The sequence below is a fragment of the Amphiprion ocellaris genome, chromosome 22, assembly GCF_022539595.1.
Source record: "Amphiprion ocellaris isolate individual 3 ecotype Okinawa chromosome 22, ASM2253959v1, whole genome shotgun sequence".
NCBI lineage: Eukaryota > Metazoa > Chordata > Actinopteri > Pomacentridae > Amphiprion > Amphiprion ocellaris.
The window spans coordinates 19372492-19397119 of NC_072787.1; the positions used below are offsets into that span (position 1 = coordinate 19372492).

The 24628-nt window shown below is 39.7% G+C and overlaps 1 protein-coding gene across 3 annotated transcripts in view; it reads left to right on the forward strand.

The window, feature by feature from the left end:
* pou6f2 (POU class 6 homeobox 2) overlaps window positions 1–24628 on the forward strand; it is a 74980-nt gene that overhangs the window by 183 nt on the left and 50169 nt on the right. Inside the window, exons 2-5 of one of the 3 annotated variants that reach the window (XM_023272551.3) lie at window positions 68–139; window positions 1127–1234; window positions 7034–7221; window positions 21867–21964. In XM_023272551.3, coding sequence (XP_023128319.1) covers window positions 7050–7221; window positions 21867–21964 — 270 coding nt within the window. In that variant the 5' untranslated portion in view covers window positions 68–139; window positions 1127–1234; window positions 7034–7049. Of the gene's footprint in view, window positions 1–67; window positions 140–1126; window positions 1235–5910; window positions 6163–6832; window positions 7222–21866; window positions 21965–24628 lie in introns of those variants that run through there. The other 2 variants (XM_035949228.2, XM_035949229.2) reach the window with 2 other exon arrangements.

The window sequence follows — 24628 nt, forward strand, 5'->3', positions numbered from 1 at the left end:
ATAAAGTCCGCACTCATCTGAAGTTCGTTTTTAGTCGGTTTAAACTTATTTATATTCTGTGTTTCAGACAGCAAGTTTTTGAAGAAAATGTCCATTTCTTCGCTGGAAGCTGACAAAATTTTAACTGCATCAAGAGCAGGTAGGTATAGCCACAAATCACAGCTTCACAGACATTTTATTACACCAACTTCAACAGTTTGAACAGGTGCCAAATACTATAAATTAAAGGAAGACTAATGTCCTCTAAACTTTCCCCAAAGGGATAAAACGGTTTATTGGTGCTAGAATTAAATCAAAGTGGTGTAAAAGTAGCTAATTCAATATATTCACTCAAGTATAGATAGTGCTAATGAAGTGTTTCAATTTTATTAAACTTTATACATCTTTTCTCCTGCATTTTAAGGAGGAATGTTGTGAATTTACCACCAGTATATTTGCTAATTAACATTTTCATACAAAACATATAATAACCTATTAAAATACAATATTTGACTTGACCCTCTAGCCGTATACGAAATAGTTCAAACCGACAACAGACATCAAGAAACCAATAATAATAATAAAAATATAACACTTTCAAACATTTACTTTAGTAGATTTTATAAAAGCAAAACCTCTACTTTAAAAAGGAGTATTTTACATGGCTTTGTTTAATACCTCCCCCACTGAGTAAAACAGCAGTATTGCATTATATATGTGTTCTTTGATTGTGTGAGGAACAAAACAGCATTATTACAAGCATTATTAGCAAAACTTAAAAGTGCATATTGTGCAGAATGGGCCCTTTTATCTTGGTTAATTAACGTTTGCTGTCAGATAAATGTTCTAGAGCAAAATGCACATTATTTTCATCTAAAATATACTGCGGTAGATGGGTAAAGTAGCATAAAAGACAATTGTGCAGTACCACACTTGATTAATTGCAGTTCTTTCCACCCGTGAATGGCTCTTGCATGCTTTTCTGGACCCATCACCCATGCATTCCTTAACAAAAAGAAATCCTTTTATTTAAGACAAATACAACCAAACAGAACGTTCGACATAAAAAACACCTTAAATGATTTTTAATGCATGTTCCAATAACACTTAAAGTTACAATTAGGTCGTTGGTTTTCCATATTTGCAGACATTCCTGAACATGGTGGCTAAATCAAGCTTCTGATATTGGTCGACTCCTGTGGTCCTTCGTCACTCTGCTGACAGCTGCTTGCCAGAGTCCAGATGAATGCCAACGGTATGATTTGCCTCTTCTTTATTGAGATTGTCTCACACCCCCGTCTTGCCTCATCCATCCTCAGGAGAATCCTAATGCACTGATACCAAGGGGGAATAATTTTTTTTTCTTTACAATCTGCTTAGCAATGATTTATTGATTGCGGCTTCCACCCTCACAGAGAATTACCGATCCTTTTTGGGAAATCAGATTTTCACACCTTTCATGAGTGTGTATGTGGCGCAGGTCTCCAGAGACAGTGTGAAGGGAAACCGACTTTGAGCAGCAGCGGTGTGTGAATCTCTGCAGTGTCACTACTCTGCTGCCAGTGGTATGTCCAATGGATGGCCCTGTGATTCTCTGCTCCTTTCCCCATCTCTCTCTATAGTGTTGCATTATTTATTAGTTGATAAATACAGTGTCCAAGCGTGATTTCAATATGCTTTCACTGCCTTTCAAAGCATTAAAACACATGGATTGCCCACTCTCGTATCATAAGCATGCATGACCTCCTCCAAGGTATGGGCATTTCTTAGACAAAAAAGGAAAATAATAAAAACAACCCTTGCCCTCATAGGAGGAGTCAGATTAGTGCACTGAAAGCTTTGATGCTCCAGAATGTCAGCTCGGTGGATCGATCCAGCAAAAAACACACGCGCACACACCTGACCAATCAGAGGCGTCTGTCTGTTGTGGACCTGCTGGGCACCCTGGTTTACAAGCTTCAAAGAGCTCCTTTTAATACACTGCTTTGATAGCCCTCAGCCTCCACTGACCCACCAACCATCCACTGGGGAGCATTTTAGCTTTAGCGGAGTACGGAGGGATAACTGTTGATCATATTAACGAGCATGGAATGAAAAAAATCATCTCAAGTCTTCACTATGTACACTGCTGGTCTACTATTTGCAAAGGAATGCATACAAAACAAGTAGATTTGCAAGTAATTTTGCAATTAAAATAATGCAAACCTGCATTTTTTATGAATAAATCACAAAAAATATCAACAGCAGACATAGGCATTTGCATGCATAAATGTGCTATGTTGAAATTGTCACTCAAACGTTCAAGGTTTCATTTGCTTTAAGATATAAGAGGGGACAGTTTGGTTAATAACCCTAAGGGGGAGACAAATCATCATCTACCAAACCACATTAGACATCTCAGATTTGCTGCAAAGTAATACAATGCATACATATATAAGTATAATATAATTAATGCTTCTAACTTAAGTTTCTTGTTACTTCTTATTAATACATTAGCTCCATATGCACAAAGTCAATATGTATCTATGTAATGTTCTTAAAAAAGTTGCATTTCTTCCATTTTTCAGTTATTTTCAGTGTTCAAATCAACATTGCACTTCAGAAGACACAAATGTATGAAGCACCACTACATTTAGCAATAATTAACCTAGTTGTGCCCGTTGTTCAAATTATTCCTGGAAACCTAAATGAAAGAGTGATGTAGAAGGAGATATATTTTGTCCCTCTTACTGAAGCAATTAAAGCAAATGTCTAATGGCTTTAATTCAGTATTATTATTTATCATTATCTGTGTCCTTGCATGTCCAGTTAATAACATTTGCATATTACCAGAAATAGTACCTTATTTGGTTCTAACTGAAAAAAACTATTCACCTAATGACAGTGTTTACTTGCTTTTAGTAACTAGTTCACTCATTCGTTGTAGACTGGAATACATTTGCAGCCCCAAAAAGTCACGTAACCTGACAAAACCATTACATGATTTGACATTGCATTAATGTTGAAGAACACAGAAAGCCTGAAAGAGAATTCTGTCTTTTGGGTAAATTATAAGCCTCGTTCTGTCGTAGGTTTTTCAGACTAGACTGTTCTGGTTCAGGGTCACTGGTGTGCATGTGGGAGCCACAAAAAACGTCCTGAAAATGTCACTGGTGTGTTACAGAAATCCTAAAAAGCACAAACTGTGTCTTAATTCCAAACTTAATTCTTATTCTGAGCAGGTTTTGAATATGCAGTCCGTTCTCACTGGGGAGTGAGAACATCATTGCAAAAGTCTCTGCATACTAAAAAACACTTGAGTGTGTTGTTTTGACTGTTAGTTCACAATGCAATGTAAAAAGGAAAACGGGCAGCTGCAGAATATTACACTAGCTGATAATGATATAGAAGAAGATGTGGAAAAACTAAGTTATATATTGATTAACTCTTTGAAGTCATTCTGATGTCACTTTTTAGAGTTTTGTTTGTGAGATGTAGTGCTCTTGAATCTATAATTAGAATTATTTTTATTACCTTCCAGTTATTTCTTCAATTAAACAATCAATAGTTTTGTTCATTAAATGTCAGAAAACAGAGGAAAATGCTTTAAATATCCCACAGCACAATGTAGTTTTCAACTTGCCTGTTTTTTCACGTCAGTCCAAATCCCAAACATATTCAATTTCATATATATAAGTACAGAAAGAAACAAATTCTTACATTTGAAAAGCTGGAACCAACCTGCAAATTTTTATCATCTCTGCTTAATTAAAATCATGAATAAACACTCCAAATAGTTGCTGATTAATTTTATGATTCACTAATTGAATAATGATTAACTCTAGCAGCTCTACTTCTGTACTGTCTTTACCCTCTTCTATCTTCTTGCTGTTATCTTCAATCTTTAACTACTCTTCTCCATTTAATTTCACTCATTCTACTAATAAATTCTTAAACTAGATTAGTGAATGTATTTAATACTTTCTCATTCACACAGAACAGTGAAGAGCTTACATTTTTTTGTGATGTACATATATTTTGTCTTACTGTCTGCTCACATTATATAGAATTGGAATATAGATATATAATAGCAGTTAATACTGGTATCAATACCAGAGCTGATTGGGAATAAGATTTGCTAGTAATGACAGTTATAATAAGTGTTTATTTTTTCTCCATTTAATAACGTGCAAAGCATTGAGTGTTGGGTCACAAACTGAAACCACTCACCTAGTGTCCGTCACAGTGGGACAGCCCTGCTCAGACCACCAGCTCTTCGCATGGATATCTGATGACGCTCGGGACTCTCTGCTAACCACTGATTCTCCGGCTACTGGGGGTATTTGCAGAGTGGGAGGCAGAGGCGGGTGGGGGGGCATCAAGTGCTTTTTCTTGTTTCAGCAACCTGTTCCTGAGCCGTGGCCAGACTGAGTGAACAGAGAAGAAATGAGACAAACCTTCTCCCCCATGTCTGCTGCCGCCAGCCTTCTTCCACACAGACTTTCACAAGCTCCCGTTAGTTGCTTTAATCAGGGGTGTCTGAGGGTTACTTTAAAAAAAAAAAATGAAGCTAATCCGTTACACATCCACTGCTTAGAACCAGTAATGTCATTTCTTATGGTAATTTCCTAAATATCCCTTTTTATTATGTATTTTTACAATAAGATTAGAGTTATCCCATTATGTGTAATTACATCACTCCCTCGGCTTAAATTAATAAAAACATCCAATTTGGTGGCACGATTGCAGAAAAGGCAAAGCTGGCTGTTTGGAAGTAATTAACAGCAGCGTAAGATGGTGAGAGATGTGTTGCCCCCTTATCCTGGAGACTCAGAGGCCAGGGGAAGATTAGAGCTCTGATCTCATTCCCAGCACTTGTTTGGAGTCTGTCAGGAAGAGAAATGCCAACATTAGAGAGGTACCGCCACGCTCCTGATATGATGAAATAAGGAGAAAAGGGGAAAGGGAAAAAGATGGAGGGATGGACAGAAAGGACCCTGCCCTTCTCTAAAGTGTCAGTAGCTTGTTTATTCTATTTTTCATCGTTGCTGCTGGGGCAAAGATTCCCATTTTTCCTTTATTTTTTTCCCCCACCTCCCTGACAAAAACCACTGCTCTCATTTTTTATAGGTCTTGCAAACTCTCATGCCCCAGTGAAAATTACATTGTGAAACGGTAGAAATTTCAGGGGCTGCCTGTGCTCTCCGCTGTCCCTCTGAGCTTTCAAACAGTCAACAGACTGTGAAGAATAAATAATAAAAAACTATTGATTATTTTGATGACTGCAAGATTCAATTAGGTATTAATTTTGCCCTCCAGTGGACCTATCAAGCAACTCAAAGGAGAGGAGGTGGGAGGCGGGGGTGGACCCAAATGCATGCAGAGTGTGGCCAAGCTCAGACAGAGGGGAAAATGTGTTTACCTCGGCGGGCAGAGAGGTGCATTGATGCGCAGTGTCCCACATTTAAGTGCTCCACAAATGAAGCCCTGATGACTAGTGACATTGTTACCAGGGATATGAGTATTGACCAGTCGGCTCACGCTTTTTAACGACAGCTTAAACTACTCTATTGATTAACATTTTCATAGATTATCATGTGTCATATCAAAGTGGGCAGATTCCCGTGATGAGCACATTAAAAAGGCCCCTCTGGGTAGGAATTCATCGACCACCCCGATAGACGTGGAGGTGGGGGGGCTGCTGATGATGATGGGTGCAGAGGCCAGATAAGACTCTTTTTTTCTTCTTTCTTTCTGTGCCTGTAAGAGCTGGTTACCTGTCTTTTGCTCAGACATATTTAGGTTGGACTCGATTCATAAATAAGAAAGAGGGCTGTAGTCCTGCTGATCTGCGTCTCAGAGCCTGAGGTGGGGTGAACACTGTCTGAGGAGCTTTCCATTCAGAAGACACAAGGGGGAAGAGACAGAGGGAGTGAGAGCGGGAGGGAGAGAGTGTATGAACAAGAGAGAGAGAGGGGGAAGGAGGAGGAGGTGACATCTCCAGGGCTTGTCTTAGGAAGCAACCTCAGGCTTGAACCTGTGGTGGCCATTCAGATACAGCAAGGTTGAGGAGGCTGCTTCTGGTTCAGAAAGCATGAACTAGCTGTGCTGTGGTGGCATGTTGTAGCTGCTGTTTGATTGATTTCAACATTTGGACTTTCTGAAGACTTTTTTTTTCTCTATTTCTTCTGGAGCTTTGTCTAGGTAAGAGAAGTTTTTTTTTTTTCCCCAGCAGTTCTTTAAAAAAGTTTCTTCTTATTATTCTCAAAGTAAAAAAAAAGAAATGAATTATTGTGTGCAAGCATTGGGGGAAAAAAAGTTCTAGTTTTTGCATCATGATGTTTTAGTTTATTCCTCTGAATTTACTTTATTCCAAGATAATACTCTTAATCTTGTCATGTAGATGCTCTTCCTGCTTGTTTTTAAGTGCTGACAAAAAAATGCAAATAATTGGGATAAAAATTTGGGAACGTCGGCAACTTCATCTTTTGTTTAAATCAGGCCTTAAGTTCACGTTGTCTCACACTGTGCTGCAATATGTCACCTTTGATCTCATTTTGTGTCCCCAGCTATGGGAAAATTGACATAATCAGTGGTGTGTATTTTCCCCTCATATCTTTCTCTCAGATGTAGAATTAGATTTATTTCATTTATTTATCAGCACACAGCCGATGGACCTCTTTGTAGACTGCTGTCAGCTTAGTGTTTGCTGAAGATGAGGCACATGTCAGGTAGTAATGAGCCCTTGGAGATGGATGTATCACCGTTTTAGGGCTGCAGGGTATAATGGTAAAGCCACGCGATCCGTAACAGTTCTTCACCAGGCAGCAGCCGGCAGTATCAGCGGGGTAGCACCAGCCTCAGATAAAAGAGAGAGCTGGAGAGGGAGGGAGCAGGAGAGAGAGGGAGAGTGATGAGTGAGCGATAGAAAGGAGAAGCCGGGTAGAGAGAGAGAGAGTGAGTGGAGACATAGAGAAGGAGCCGGTGAGGGTGAGACGCCGAAGCACATCTAACCAGGGGCATTTTCTCTTTTTTTTCTTCCTTCCTCCTCCCTGTTTCCCACCTGGGCTCCCAGCTCCCTCCAGGATCCGATGATTACAGGGCAGCTGAGCAAGCCGCTGCTCTCCCTGCGCAGCGACATGAGCGCGGCAGAACTCCGGGCGGACGACAAAGCGGCCACCCCAGACAGCGATCTGAACGACGAGCCCCTGCTCCTGCCCTCCGAGGCCACGGACAGAGAGGGCACTCCCAGCAAGCTTTACGGTAAGTCCGATCACACCTCACATCCTGTGCCTTTTCCCTTCACAAAGCTGCTGGCTGGTTGAGGTCTGGGTTAGGCAGCGGTGAGGTGCAAGCAGAGGGCTTCCAGTGCTGGGACAGGTGTCAGCGGTGTCAGGCAACAAACTAAGTGTAGACATGAGCAAGTCAGTGTTTGGCACTTTTAGGATTAGATCTGCTAGCGGTAACATTTTAGTTTGAAAGTCTTCACATTCATTCACACAGGAGACAGTTTGTGTCAGTTTGAAGTGTACTGTCAGTACTACAAGTAACTGAAATGCACTTCATTTTTATTGCACAGTCGGTTCTAAATACGTCCACATTTTTAAAATAGTTTGACCACTTTGTTACTTTTGCATATTTTGGGGCATCAGCTTTGCAGAGACTCCTTTATATAAAATCTAATAAAAAGTTTCACTGACCTATAAAAAAAATCAGATTTTACCTGGGAGGATATTTTTTTTAAACTCCATCGTCACAGCCTTCATAGTGTTTAGTAATATCATGCAGTTTTCCTTAATTCAAATGGAGGAACTGCTCTAATTGTCATTTAAATATCAATTAAATTAATTGAACATAATGCTATTAAGTCAGAAATTACTGCTGAGTGAAATTAAAACCTACATGTTGTAGAAAATGTATTAGTCTTCAGAACATCAGATATGATAATATTCCTTCTGGAGTCTTGCTGATGGTTTTTTTCTATTTATATTTAGTTCTTTGATTTGCAAATTATGTACTAAATTAGACAATTTCTGTATCAGCATGCCCATTATTTTTGCAGTTATCTCATTAATGAAGTGTTGACGCTATTTTGGTTATGTCTAGATAAGTGTGTTTCTTTTATTATTAGCTGTTTCAGTCATGTGGACAAATTCAATCACTGGGGCTCGTTATGAATCAATAAGCATAATGACACAAAAAAAATCATTTAGCAAATTTCCTAATTATGATTTCTAATTAAAAAGTGAATCTAGCTTGAAACTTTTTTCTTCTTCAGATGCTTTCATTATAGAGACAAAGTGAATATCTGTATTTACATCAAATTGCACTGTCCAGTAACTGTGGATTTAACATGTTTATTCTGTAACAGAGAGCTTGAATGCAATGTATGAATCAGAGCATGAATTAAATTTGAATTTATGTATTAAATTTTAGGGAAGTTATGTGCTCTAATCCTTATTATTTTTCAAATGTACCCATCTCCACATACCAAATCATTTCTGAGTTTCTTCTTATTTAATTTCAATTGTAGATTTTAAATTCAAAATGTCGTTAAAGACAAATTTGAAGGATTTAAAAAGCTGATTTGCTTATCATTTAACCTTTTTTTTGAAGTTTTAGTATTACTATCATGTTATTCATTTTTTGATGTGGACGGAAGATGACAAGTGACAACATCCTTCTCTAATGGCTTTAGATGTTTGTTCTGAATTTCTATACAAATTTTGGTGCCTCCTCAGCTTGTGATGGTCTGTTTGTCTTTTTTCCCATTTCTGAAAGTTAAACTGTGTGTATTTGTGTGTGTTTCCCTACTGAATGTGTGTTTGTGAGTCCTGGATTTTGGTATATAATTGCTATTTGATGGTTATGAATTTCTAATGCAGCAAACTGTGCATTTTTTTTGGTTTGTTAGGATTTAATAAGAATTGTTAATTGAATATAACTATATGTTACTCTCTGTCTGACTCTGTGTGTGTGTTGCCTGAGAAGTGGCAGAAAGTACAGTAAAGTGACTATGGACTGAGCTTGCCAAACATTTGTGAACAAAATAAACTTAGAATTTGGAGGAGGGAAAGCCAAATATTACTCTCAAACCTAATCAGTGAGAGTTCAGCTGTCTTTTAAATCCTCATTTCAAGAATAACCTGAGGCTAGTCTTCTAAACAAGGACTGCATACTGCAGGATTTGTCTCAAAAGTGTTGCAATTTGGTTTAATAAGCATCAACTCTCTCCCTCTTTCTTCCTTTCTGATCAGTTTTTATCTGGCTTCTCTCCTGCCTCTCACTTTCTTCTTTTTGTTTCTCTTTTCTCTCTCTCATGCACGTACACTTAAATGTCATTAATTGCTTTTATAGTTGTTTATATTTAAAGCCATTAATTTTAGCATAACAAATGTGCTTCCAGTAATTACTGGGTGCATGAGATTAAAAATTTTAGTCTAAATTTTCTGCTTGGCGTTTGCTGATGGTCTGTCGTCATACTGTAGCTGGTCGGAGCCGCTCTTGTGTAACTTGTGAATTTTGGGGGATGGTTTCTCTCTGGCCGGTGGCAGAGCCCTGGGCTGCGCCAGCAGCAGGTTCGGCTGAACACATGACCTGTCAGGGAATGGCGAAGAGACGTGGCACCGTCGTGTCTTCTGCAGGGGGAGATAGGGAGGAGACAGAGTGGGGGGGGGATGAAGAAGAGAGACTCAGCATCTTTCTTTCTGTCTTTAAAAGCCTCCAAATTAAAAGGAAAGGTGTGGTGGTAGTGACTGGTCTCTCAAATTTTTGTACTTACGACGAATTAGGACAGTTGTCTCTTTGTTGCACAGATTGTTTTGTTTCGTATTTTGTTGACGATATAGTGGACATGATGGGCATTTTTCTGTTTTAACTGCAGTTGATGGATTATATTACCTGCATGAGTTAAATGAAGCTCCTTCAAAGCTAAGTGAGTGTAGCACATTAGTAGTGCAGTTAAAGCTATTTTAACCCTATGAATGAATAAATAATTTATATAAACAAACATTTTGGATAATAGTTGTTATCTTTAGATTTGTTTCCTTTGTTGGATTTGTTATTGTTGTTAACTAAGTTGCATTTGCTTGTTTTTGTGTTTGCTGTGAGCTCACATGGCTGCAAAGAGATTGTATTAAGTTCGCAATTCACCATTCTATTATCAGCCTGAATGCCACTGATATGAGAGCAACCCTCAAACAAGCCTTTAAACAACGCTTTACATTATTCAGTGGTTTTCTGTATGTGGTTCAGCACCATGCAGAAACCACAATATTTACATTCTTGCCCTTTTCTGGGATTGTGGAGAAGAAGCAAGGGATGAAGGTATACTTTGATTCCTCATATTCAGAAGAAAGAAAAATTAGCACTTTGTTCTGTTTTATGCCTCTTACTTTGAAAAGTCTTCCCGATAGAATGCTCCAGTTTTGTGACTGACAGATGCACACAAACCAACATGCTTATCACACTCACAAAAAAAACAGCACACTAATAGTTTCAAGGAAATGCAAATCACATTGAGACCTAATTTACTCCACTAGAATTTGAGTATCATGCAGACAGAAAAAAAATGCCTTTAAATACAGTTAGAATAGTATTTATTACCTGCCTGAAAGTGCATCTTTTGATTCAGGATTAAAACAGTTTTCATGTTAGTCTGTAAGTTTTTTGCTGAGGACAACCAGCAGCTAAAACGTTATAGGCTCCCAGAAAATATATAAAGTTGCACAAGATCTCTTGTCAGTTGGGTTTTTATGGAGAAAATGTGTCCCAAATGTGTTTTTTCTGGAAATTTACATCCACACGAACCTTTTAGACTCATGATCACAAATACTTTTAACCATTTTTGCTGTCACACTTCTGAACATCGACATCGCTGCGTGTCTGCATTGAGCTGCGATTACATGTGCCATATATTTGTTTTTATATTTAGAGAGCCTAGCACAAGTTTCCTTCCCCGCAGAGCTAATGCATGACTTTAGTGTTGGTGCCTTAATACTGTTTATAAGATTTTGTGCCAGTATGAGAAGGAGAAGTCAGTGGGAGACAATGACAGTAGCGGTCATGTTTGTCTACAGTAAATTGTCCACCTTCTACACCCACCACATGCTTACTGCAGTGGTGAAAGGGTCGTTCTCCTCCTAAAAGCTTGCCTGTGCAAATAGTCTTCCACTTCAGGTAACAGGGGCTATGAGGCACCACAAACATCCTGCTGCCTTGTATTTATTCCAAGTAGAAGTGGACATTAGGTGGGAAAGCTGTGGTTAGTAGGGCAAGCAATTTTTTTTTCAAAGAACGAGATGGTGTTGGATGCGTACAGTTTCTGTCTTCTCTTCTCAAGCAAATCTCCCCCTTTCAGACATCAACAGACAAGATAATAAGACACTCAGAGCACAATTCCGTATTATATTCAGCAACCAAAGACTCATCTCTTGTCAGTTTGCATTTACTCTCCCAAGGATGTGACGCTTCTATCATCATGCTGTCAAAGAGAGCCAGGCTGGAACGACAGGAGCACTCATTTCATACACTTACTGTCTACATGAAATGGTCTGCACTTATACGGATTCTGCCAAAATGGTGGAACATTTTCACAAAGGTCACCTCGAGACCCCCCTTCCCAAAAAGAGCAAAATGAATCTTCATTGATTCCTGGTATTGGAGGTCATTCAGAACAGAAAGTCCACTCCGGATGGTACGTCTGCTGTAATGCTGCATGTTGCTTTTATGTTTTTTTCTGGCTCATTAGGTTTCGTCTGAAATTCGATTGCACACTGGATTAGTGAAATTAATGTCTTCTGGACTATTTAACATGTGCATTGCATAGAAAAGTTGCAGTGCTTCTACTTAAATGTGGTTTTAAACAAATTTGTAAAACTTTCATCAACCATTTTCCATTTAGTGCATCAGCAGTTTGAAGATGTTGTGTTTAAATTTCTAATTCCACCTGCGTTTTTATCTGGTACTCAGCTTATAATTGAGCACATTAGATATTCTGAAACTCAAATGTTAGTGTGCTTACTTCTATTTGTTAGATATTTGAGTGTGCTGTTCATGAAAGAATGCCAAAAAACCCTTTAATTAAATCTTTGAACTAACATTTTCTTTTGTATCGTTTCCTCTTCCTGCAAAAATACTAAACAACACTAATTTCTTTCATATTAACGTACTTGGTATTAGTCATATATTGTAGGCAGAAGACAAAACTACTGTGTCTCATGCAAAATTCTCTTTCATGCACATATCTAATCACACAAAGAGACACGCACAAACACACACTGCTTGAGGCTCGAGTTCTTATTATTTTTGTGTAATCAGCTTAGTGAGCAGGATGCATGGTGGGATACACTGCTTGCTGATGCAAAGAGCCTCGTAATGTTGTGTGGTGAGGTTAAGTAATAAAGTGGCGCAAACCCAGTGCTGAATGGGCCACGCTGAGTAAATAAGAGTGGATAAAGGAGACCGAGGGGGAACAAGTCTCTCCCCAGGAGGTGGATCTCATTATAGGGATTTCAGCTGTCTGCGCAAACTTGAAAACAAGCTTAATGCATGCCTATAAAGCAGGTGTAATACATTTGCTAATGTGCCCGCAGTGCCCATGGCTACAGCAACACAATCACTGCGTGGCAAAGAGGACAGGGAGGGGAGGATGAGCACGAGGCAGACTTCTTGTTTTCCTCACAAACAGCAGCAAAGGTCATCAGGTTTCACGGATGCTTGTTTATGCAGAAATGACTTTGAGCAACACGTAGAACTTCAAAAATGACAGACAATATAATTCTCCCCATTGTTTGCATGTATAAAATTAAGATTATTTTTGCCTGGACTATAAAAAATTCCAAAGAAAAGCTCATGACAACTTCTATAGGTGGGCATCAGTGGAGAAAATAAATTGAATTTCCATATGCATCTATTTTAGTTGCACACTTTCTTTAAGTTGAGGAATAATTTTCAAAAAAATGTGCATGTCTAGTATGCGCTCCATAACCAATATCAATAAGCCTTTCATGTAGAGCTAACAAAGAGGCATCACATCTCCTGGCACGGACACGGTTGGTGTTGTTGAGATGTAATTGAAGCTGCGAGGGTCACATTTTCGGAATAGAAATTACAGTCTTGTCTTTGACTTGTGTGGCGTGAACCAGAGATGCATCCCACAGCCCTTGTGTCCTTCACAAGCCTTTATTATTTATAACGCTCACTCTTTGAGCAATGACCAGTACTAATGCATAACCTTCTGTCCTTCTGGCTGATTCGCTTCCTTTGAAACCAAAGATTGAGGCAGGAGAAGTGGGTGTATGGTGGATGAGGCAGGGGTGTGGGCGGGCGAAGGGGGAGAGCTAGTATAGGGCAGTGGAGATCCAGGCTATCGAGAAGTTATTATGTTTTTTCCCTTTATATCTGAGGATGTGGAATAACACTGTGATGCTTCTTTTCTCCAGAATGGAGTTATGGGCTTCAAAGCAATACTATTTCCTGACGTCCCTCCTTCCACTATTTGTCTGTTCCTACGGAATAACGTGCTGGGAGTGGTGGGGTGGGGTGGGGTGGGGTGTCTTTTAGCTACATGATTATTTGCTTGTTTCCACCTGTACCCACTCAACTCTGTAAATATCACCACAACAGGGGAATACAGTAACAACGAATATGGTACTTTTTCCAGATAAACTCATTTCTAGATAAACTCCGTTTAGCTCAGGTTCAGTGGAGGAAAGATATAGTCTTGTGCAGCCTGTATCACTTGATGTTATCCTATAGTGATTGAGCCTGTGCTGCAGCGCCGCTGTGATCCATTGTTATTATACCTCTATGACAGAAGGAAAGGGTGAGGAGGGAGGAGGAGAGGAGGCTTTGAGGGGCAAGGGGTAGAAAGTGGGACGTAGGCAGCATTAGTGCCAGATAGCCTGGGGGGCCGAGGCTGATGTGTCAGGCATGACATGTGGGTGTCTAGCCCCCCACACACACCAACACACACCAACACACACACTCTGACTGGACTGCCCTCACACCCCACCGGCTACTTCTAAATGTCCTGCAGCTGACCACACACAATCCAAGGTGGACAAAAAAAAACTGGAAAATAACTCTTTTAAACCTGATTACAATCTGAAGATACAAGTTTGAAGCTCTTTAGTACAAATACAAGTAGTATTATTTTCAATTTTTATTAACCTGTTTATTTTTTGATTCATTTTTAATTCAACTTTACTTCTAGCAGACCCTACGATGGCATCTTCATATTGCTTTGCCAACAGCCCTAAACTAAAAGATAATTGTTTTACAGTGCTTTAAATCAGAGAAAATCAGCAAATACCTACATTTGAGAGGCTGATACCACGAATATTTGGGATTTTTCTTTAACAAATGACATTAAACTGACTGCTTGAGTATCTGGCTCACTGTTAGTTGTAGCTCTACATGTGCTGCTCATAAAAAAATGCAGTTTTATTTTATTTACAAACCATGGAGTCTAGAGCGTAAGATTTGAATCCATCGCTCTGTTCATGAAGTACAGTGGGATTGCAGCTAAAATGGTTTTCATGATTGATTAGTCTGCCAATTATCTTTTAGTGAAACGTCGATGGTCTGATTTATTGGTCTGTAGAACATCAGAAAATTGTGAAGAAAAAGTGATTCCTAAAGTCAAAACTACAGTTCTATTGACTCCATATGATGTTAAACAGAGAAAAGCTGGAAACCCTCACATGAGAAAGCATGAACGGCAGAATTCAAAGCTATGGGTTTATATACGGACAAAGTGGAGGTGTGTGACATAGAGTGAGAGGAAGGACTTTTTTCATCACAGGCTTGTAGGCTGCAGGCAGCAGAATCCTATTTACAGCAAATATCATTTAAGTAATTTAGGAGGAGGAGAAATAGTGAAGCAGGCATCTCCTAAAAGGCTTACAGCTTTCTAAAGCTAGTCATCATCCCAGCGTCCCGCCTTTGCTGATGGCCATAAAAGGATGAAGAATAATTTGGATTGTTATTTGCCTCTTTCAACCCTGAGCTAATCAGGTTGACATTGCTTTGGGAATGAGGAGGACGCTCCATAACAGATGTGCTCATGTGCAAAGTGTCCCAAGTCCCTTGTGAGGATGCAACACAAAAGCCCTCTTTTCCCCTTCTCCTCCTCCTCCTCCTCCTTCTCTTCCCTTCTCCATTTTCCTCTCTCCATCACACCATCTCTCCTTCTTGACCTTTGAAATGGGCATTGCCTCTTCTCACCAATTTACCTCCCTCTGGTCCCTCTTGTGCTTGTGCTGCTTCCATCTCCACTCCAGCATCAAGGGAGAGACAGGTAAGAGCTGGAGCAGAGCACTCTCATGTCAGAGAGCCTTTTGGTGAAGACCTGTGGCTACGAGTGAGAGCTTAAGTGTTGTAGCACAGAACCCTTACTGTTTTAAGCATCCTTTGCATGCAGATTTCCCATCATTCATCAGAAACTGGAGGCTTTCTTCGACAAACTGAAGTGTACTGTTTCCCGTTGTTTACATTCAAAACCTGCCGTGGAGACACCTATTACTCCATCTCATCCATTTCCTCTTTGCCCGTCCTTCTTCTTCTTCTTCTTCTTCTTCTTCTTCTCCCTCTGCCCTCTGAGTCTTCTCTCCTCTGCTTGTGGCTTAACAGTCACCTCAGAAATAGTCTCAGAACTGCTGAGGTGTAAAATCCTTTCTGTTCTGCACACTCCACGGCACCACCTCCTATGTAATTCCCTAACTCCATAATTCCACTTTGTGCCAGAATAATGAATGAGATAGATTTTTTTTCTCCCCTGTAAGGTCTACGCCCTTGCGCGATGAGGAATCAGGCTTTAATGTTGGAGGCCTGGAGAGATTGCCGTGGCCTCTTCTCACTCTTGCCCCGCACTGCGCTCTTAATTAAGGAAATGACAGCTCTCCTAGCAGCAGCAGTAGCCATAATGTAGCTAATAGTGTTACAGACAGACACTCAAAAGTCAGTCTCTGGTGATTTTCTATCCCCAGAAACACTATTGACCTATCCCTTGCAGCTTCTCCACCCAGGCCTCTAAACAGAGTATTACTTCCCTGCAGGTCCAGAGGGAGCCATCTGACTAAGAGCACCTGGAGTTATTGGCAGCAGATTATGCCCTGTGTTATTGTTGAGGGCTTTGGTGGGAGTAATGAAACACTGAGCTAAATCACTGGTGATTTTGGCTCTCTTGCATTCTACAAGGAGTTAAGTAAATCACTATAAAGCTCGCGCTGCATATTACAGGCTGCTCTCTTCTGCACAGCTTTGTGTGTAACATTACTTTTCGGTCTTTATTCCGCACTGCTTGAAATAGAAAAATTAAAATGAAATGGCCTGTCTCTGTCCCTCAACTCTATGCGATGCCACATCAATTTTTCAAGTGGTATTAACAAAATCAATGGTCAAACAATCTGGGACAATTGGTCATGTATTGAGGGAATTAAACCTTGTGTATGATGCGGCTTGTTGTCTATCGGGTCCCATCCTTTGCGCTTCAACAATTCCCAGATCCCTGTCCAACATAAACACTCCAAGTCAACAGCAACATTTTTGATGATGAAAATCATTATACATGTTTTTTTTTGTTGTTGTTGTTTCGTGTTTTTTGGTTGTTTTTTGTTTTTTTTGCACTGCAGCAATAATTCCTCTCAGTAAACAATCAAGGTTGTAATTAACTCATAATCTTCGGTCTTTTTTTAAATGTGAAATTGTTTTCCGTGGATTAGATTTCAGTGGGAAAATGACTGACAACATCTTAATAGCAAACACATGCACTCAGCCAGACATTTTCAAAAGGACCATTATAAAAATGGGGGTTGGCTGTTCATTCTGAATAGCCTGAATCGTTACCAGGCCTCTCTCGTACATTTGACAACTTACATAATGCATTTCCAGTAAAATAGCTTAAGTGTTAAAGCTTCTTTTATGGGCAAAAATTGATTCATAAATGCACTGAGGCGAAAGCTAACGTGAACACAAAGCTTTCAATAACACCCATTTTATACAGACTGTCAATGTATGAAGCGGTTGCATTAGACAAGGTGGCATGCTGATTGCTTTATGAAATCCAGGCTAATTGTTTTGTGGTGCAGTCCTTGGGGCACCCTGCATTAAGACAGGCCAAATGAAGTCAAATAAATATAGCTCTTTGCCCCCCCCCTCCTCTCAACACACAGTCTGATACACACTCAGCCCACAGAGGCCTTCTGCCTTGTGTGGCTTTGAAAGTCACTCTCCAGTGGCCACTTTGGTGATCAATGAAAGAGAATTTATATAGTGGAGGATATTGGCAATATTTCCACGACATAAGTCACATTATAGTGCACCCTGTATCCTACAATAATAAATACCAGTAATAAAAATAATCATTAGTATTTCCCCTAAAAATCCCATCATGTCACTGTCAGTAGGAGTTTGGAATTCATAAGACTTGTTCTGTGGAAGCAGTCAAGGTCAGAAACCATACATGTTTTTGTACATTAATGGGCTAAAGGGTGCTTTTGTTGTCAAGAATGCAGCTGTGATGTAAGGACACTTGTGCCGTTACAACAGCAATTAAACTGCTCAGGAAATTCAAAAAAGATATAGCCTGAATGTCCTAGATAAATGTAAAGCTATGCTGAATGTGCGTCGCCTGTTCTTTCATCCGTTTGGCCTCTTCTTTCATCTCTACTCACATCAATACATCCATTCATTCCATTTTATCCATTGTGTGACCTGTGTATAATCACAGCATCAAAGGACTATCTTTTCAGCAAAGGTTTGATCGAGATATTTTCTTTTCTTCCCCTCCTCCTCTCTGTATGCAGTATTAATCTCCATCTGGAAATCCATTTAAGAATCATTCACATTGGATAAGTAGATTTTTTTAAAACCGAAAAGAAAAGCAAAACGTGTACCAAGATTCTAGTAATAAAAAAGAATTGAAGATTGACTCCCTGGATATTTCTCCTGTCAGCTATTTAATTTAGTTAAAGAAATTACACAAATCCTTCGGGGGACGATGTGCATGTGTATTTATTTATTATTGATTTTTTCTCCTGCGATAAACATGTTAACGTTACAGATATTTGCAAAGAGATGAAGCTTTCTAAGTTATTGTGAAATGATGCAATGAAAGGCATCAAGGAATCGTTACTCAGTAAGTCTCAAACACTCTTTATCAGATAGAATACATTATTCACAACCAATATCTTAACTACAGTCATTAGCCGTACTGGCTGGAGCTTATTGATGATTTTATAAAGTCTTGTTCTTTCATTATTAGCTGAATATCCTTATTTAGCTAATTGACTTTGTTATGATGGTAATTGGATAATACACTGGCATAGAAGTTGCTCAGTAGCACTGCTGGGTTTGTTATTGTTATCACACTGTGGCAGCTGCATTTAGAGAATTGCCTTTGAGATGGCTGGAAAGTTTGAACGGCAGTAAATGAAAATAAGAGTGTTTCAAGTCTGAAGGAAAGAAATTGCTTCAATTTGATAACGTCCAAACTGAGAATTAACTGCTCAGAGACAATACCGCTAATGAAATTCAGTACAATAATTTATAGCCTCATAATATCCAGTCTCTGCTTTTCCAAATAAATTAGTAATTAAACAGCAGGTTATGATGATCTTGTATTTTATGCGTAGCTTCATAATACAGCCACATAGTATTTCCTGTGTGCTCAGATTGATCTTGATTCCAGACACTGAGTGCACAGGGTGGGGCGGGGCACAACGTGATCTGTAATGGGTGAAATAATTGGTGAAAAGAGACTCGCTTGTCAAAATAGCCACTGCGTTTGCGAGGCTGATAAGCGAGAGGATGTGGACCTTTATCGAGACGCAGGGCCAGTCAGCCAGAGGTAGAAACCAGCTAGAAAAGCAGGCTCCCCCTTGGGCTTTCACATCAACCATCAAATGCTTGAGGTTCATTTGTTAGGTCATGCCATTCACCAATTATTTGGATTTTATGCAAAGATGAAATGATTTTAGTTGGCGGAGGGGAGTTTTAAAATGTACTGCATAAATATACTTGACAGGCAATGAGATCTTGCTGGCAACGCTATTGAATTGTACGTTTTGTATGAAGCTTTTATGAAAGGACTAGAAACCACTGCACGCCTTGTATGTTTAACAAAAAAAGAGAAAAAAAAAGACCTTTTCATCCATGAATAAAAAGACACAATGAAACGGGGAGTTATTCTTTATTTAAAAGCTGCGATATTCCATTTAAGAAAATCAATCTTACAGTGGAAATGTGATTATGTTTTTTTTTTAATTCACTGTCAACATTGTGTTGTTTAACAAGGTTTTGTGGCCTTCAAATGCATTTCCACATGGTTTGCTTGATTTCATCTACAAAATCCATTTTGTTCAAGGGGGAAGAGCTGTTAAATGAGACAGTACAGTTAAAGAGATGTTCTGTTAACTTTTTGTGACGGGTTTTCGTATCTTGCATTCAAAACAGGGTCACCTTCCTTGAATTACAGATAGCACATCAGCTTTTCATACAGTGGTCACCTCTGTGCTTTCAAAATAAGTAAGTCAATTTTTTGGGGCCTGTAAATTGACTTAGTTACCATGAATAATAGAGGTTTCCTGCACACATCTGTACTGTGAGAATAGAACAAAATAGGTTCATTTACCACATGTTGTCCAGTTCCATAATAGTTTCATAATAAATATTAAGCACCCATATTTACTTTAGATTTCAGTTCAAGTCAGTATGTTTCATACACTATACCATAACAAAGCCTCTAAAAAAAATTATATTTCTCTTTAATGTGATATTTTTATGACCTGATAAGCAACAATCAATTCAAAAAAATTGAGCTAATCTGCTGTGCATTGGTTTGTTCATGTTTAATTAGAAACGTCAGCAGACATCCCACGGAACTATCACCACATTCTTGGTATATTCCAATACTTTTACTACCATTTTATATAGAGTGCCAGGAAAAGATTTAGTCTGTCAGATGCCAAAAACAGCAGGATGTCCTGCTACATCCAGTAACATTTTGCAGTATGCAAACCAGCATGCTTTTATGACCATTCTGGCCCACAATCCTCTGCACAGACGAAGATACGGCACATATGTCACCGTGTCTTACGCAAATATAAACAAGCTCGAGCAGCTGAGATTGCACGGACAGGTGACAGCTCATTTCACATTACAGCAGCGGCAGATATATGAGCAAGACAGTCAAAGCTTAAGGCACAATATTATGATAAAGTAGTATGTTCCAGTTGTATGCATACTACATGCAACGGTACACACTTTGTAAGGGCAGTTGCAGTTCACACTGACAGTAAAAAGAAAAATTCTGTGATCTGGAATGCAGGGTTTGAGTCAACTATTGCTGAATCCTGATTGGTCAGTGGAATAGTGTAGCATTATGTCTGTCCAGTGGTACCTTGACCAGTTAAAACCAGCAGACAAAAATACAGAAATCCCTCCAGTGAAATAACCAAAACTGATTTAACTGTGGCAAAAGATGTTGTTGTGTATGACCTCATTCATAGAGAGATTCAGTGGCGTTTAAGGGTTAAAGAACTTTTCAGCTAATCAGCAGCATCAACTGAAAGAGACCTTAGAAAAACGTGTACATTCCTGAAATTTAAAACTCAGTCGGAGCTGCAAACTCAAAGAACAAAATGTCACACTGATGACATTTTCATACAATCGAGAAAAACCTCCAGTTAACAAAGATGTCTCCAAATGAAAAGCTTAAATAGTTTTGAAGGTCAATCACAGGTCACTTTGTTCACTCAGGTTAAGGCTAATGTTGTAAAACATGGCACTTAGTAATAGTGAAAGCCAAAAATCAGATTAGAAGATTAATCTCTGAGTAGTTATCCACTGTTTTGAAGTGTGTGTCAGACAATGAAGGACCTTGTTTATAACTGAACTTAGTTTTGCAAGATTTTGTTTCTATGGCACTACACTCTCATCTTAATCAACTTATTCAAAAGATATTAATCCTCTGAACCACGAAACTGCTTCAAATTCTTTCAAGTCTTCACATGAAAATCAATCCCCGGTTGTTGTATGTATTGTGGCTCATTTACAGGATGTTCTTCAGATAGTTTTGTATTGTTTTTAGAGTGTGAATATTGAGAAAATCACACAATGTGCCAGAAATCAACCTAGGCATCTTGTTTTCTCACCCGCATCAGTACCGGTATCTTTATTTTTTTCCAATCCCATGAGATTGAATTCTTTCAGATTCAGAAGATAAAGACTCCTCAAGTCTTTGTGTCAACAGTGAGGCATCATGCGATCTCCATGTCATCGAGGTTAAAGGGTGAGGGTCAGACCAGGCTTTCGGACCCTTCAGAGCAGTCGGCACTCGGTGCACTGCTGGGAGATTCTGCGAGATAGGGATTGCTATGATAACCAATCGTCGGTGTCCTTTGTTTTCCCCGCAGCCATCAGCAAGCTTATTATCATGTCCCTGTCTGCTCTGCTCCACTCTGCCCTCATAGCAAACAGGTCTAATTGTGTCTCATAGCTGCAGGCTCAGAGCGGAGGGGGGGAGTGGGTTTAGATGAGTGATACTCAGTGATGTAAATGACTGAATAATATGGCCCCGGCGTTTGTGCTGGAGCTCTATCTCTCAGCAGTAATCTAGGCCATCGGGGACCCGCCAGTATGCATCATCCCCCATCAATGAGCCTCTCTGCTGGTTGGTAATTTATTCAGTGCTACAGCAGTTATTGATAAAGCACTTAAATACAAATTCCCCCCCTTTCCCAGCTGCCCTCCTCTGCTCCGTACCACTCTCCGTGTTGTAATATCACAGCGTGGTCCGTGTTGTGTGTTTATCTACTTATACTGCCTGTGTTGATCTCAGGTGGAATCTTTGTTTTCTCTTTTTCCTCCTGCCTTTCTACATGAATCTCTGCCTGTTGCTCTTTCAGGAGCTCGTGACGGATCGGTTCAGTCTGACGCCAGCAGCAGTCCTTCTGAGCAGAGTCACCTGGGCCAGTCTCACCCAGGATACCCGATGGGTCCACAGGTGAGTGGGAGGATATGAACACAAGCTCATAAACTGTGTACTGCTGACAATCTGAACACCTTGAATAAGACATTTACTGTATTGGGTGTATATTTGTATCTCTAGCAGTTAAATAAGCATTTTAATGAAAACCAAATTAATATATTATGCAAACAAATGAAAAAAGCTTTGCATTGTTGACTCCTTTCTTTTTTTCAAGAAGTAACACAGTCAGTTGTGTTTAAAGAAAACAAGCACACGCGCAAATAAAAGGAAACTAGAAATGATCACCTGATTGACAGCATTCAGATTTGCTGAAAGTTTCACAGGAAATTTTAAGTGTTCCTCAAAAGCACCCAATTTAAATTAAATAAGCAATATACAACTAAACATATTTGGGTGATATTTATTAATAGTTTAACACTCGTAAGCGTTGCTAATCAGCTCTTCATGACTGTGTGGGTGGGGTTTAATCAGATGTGATATGTAGTTACAACATTCAGATATTATAAAACCTTCCTCGGTGCCTACAGTGTCCAACTATGGCTTCACAAGAATTTTATTTTATTTTATTTTTTCATATGCCTCCTTTAAACCATTGAGATAAGCACAGAGAAGAAAGGAAAATCAGACATTGCAAATTTCATACAGTTAGAAGTTCGTTGAGAAAGCACATTTTAGGGCCTTTAAATGACATTTTGTACATGCAATGAATATATTGTTTTTTCATTTGAAGGCTCTATTTTTTCCTATAAGATTCTTCACAGCCTGTGTTTTGCCCCACAAACAGAACCTCTTGTTGAGTTTCCATTGGTTCCCTCATATTCTTCATCATGCCCCTTTATTGGTTTGAACTTCTCCAACGGCCCACAGTGTCTCTAATCTTTTCTGTCTGACTTCAGACTCGTATTTGTTTTATTTCTCTGCGACCACTAGCCATGCTGTTCTTTTTGTAAATACATCACCTTGCATCTGGCTCTCAGGTCACCCATTGTGGAACGTGTGCCGAATGCAAACGCTCAAAAGAAACCAGACCAAGTTTTGTACATTTTAAAGCTTGAGTGATCTCAAATTTTGTTTATTGTGATCACAGGAGTAAGATTAAGGTGTTTGCATGAAAGTTTTACTAACAAAGTCACCTTCTTTATGTGTTTACATTCAGGTTCTTTTAGTGCATGACACACATAAACACTCTGACTGAGGCTTTTCCAGCATAAATCGTAAAGTACTTAGTCATCACACATCATCTTCAAATGTAATTGAGTTGTGGCACTAATGAGCTGACAATACAGGCCTTGTCAAAACAAGCAGGGGAGCACAGAGCCTGAGCCTGCAGCCTTGTTAATAGCTCAATCAGGCATTGTCCTATCTGATTGGATTTATTGGCCTGGTGGCTCGGTGATGTTTAATGAACATCTATCTCATTAGGGTTGCTCAATGTCACCGCTCAGCGCACACACACACACACACTAACTCACACAGAGCATCAGGTTTCCTCCACCCTCTTTAATAAGGCCATTCCCCTTGCACTCGGTGTTACTCAATGACAGTCAATCCTCATCAGGATAGACAAAAGAGGAAACATGAGAGGAGGAGAGCCGCTCAGTTTTGTCGGGCAGGTTTGCAGGGTGAGAAATCCCCAGTGAACAAGTCAATCTGCTGTAAGTGGAGATAAGAAATGTGCTTAATTAAAAGCACTTTTCTGATTACGCACACTCTCGCTGGTCAAGGCTGCTATTTTGCTAATAGATAAGCAACAAACACAAAAGGGAAGCGCATCTCGAGCAGGCAGCAGTTACAGTCTGAGCCTCAGCAGGCGGCTCTCAACAGTCACCATCTAATATATTAATGCTGTCAGTACAGTCTCTGTGAAGCTAACACTTTTCAGAAACAAAGGCGCTCCGCATGCCATACCCAATTCTCTTGTTCCAGGATCAATATGTTTTGATAGATTCTCGCTCCAGAGCCGGATATTGTTCGAACAACCATTATCCGATGGTAGTTTACCCAACATGAATCTACCTTCCTTCTGTTTCCCACTCGCAGTTAGGATGACAAAAGTCTGCTATCTGGGTGATTATGGGCAATTTCTCAGTGCCAGAGCTGCCAAGCAGATAGAAGGGCCTATTCTCCCCCTGATGGGCAGAGAGGCTTGGTACCACATCCAGTCCTGAGTGGGGCTGCTTCCCCATCCAGAACCCAACACACACCCAGTCTGTGCGTCTGTGTGGGCCCTAGGAGACCACTTCTCAACACTTAGCTGTCAGGTCTGCCAAGCACTGTACAGCAGCTTTCCAGCAGCACCTATGGAGAGGAGGAGTGAGAGTATCAGGTGAAAAGGCAGAAGGTGAACTGCTTATAAATCCAGATGAGTGATGCTGGGGATTCTCACAGCAAACGCTTGTTGTGTGGCTGCAGCGTCGAGCTAATTATGTTCTCAAAGAATTTGTTCTTATCTGAGTTTTTGATTTGTGCGTGTACAGTCTTCTCACCTCAGATGAAGATCATAATCAGCCTTAAACTGGCACAACAAACAGCCTAAACACTGAGAGCTCTTGCATGCTTTAAAGAAAATCTCCACAGTGCTTCCTCTTGGCAGCTAGATGTGTGCCTCCCAGCTGCCTGCTTCTCCAAAGCTGCCTGTAATGATAAATAAATCAGGGCTACATCTGATAATTGCAGAAT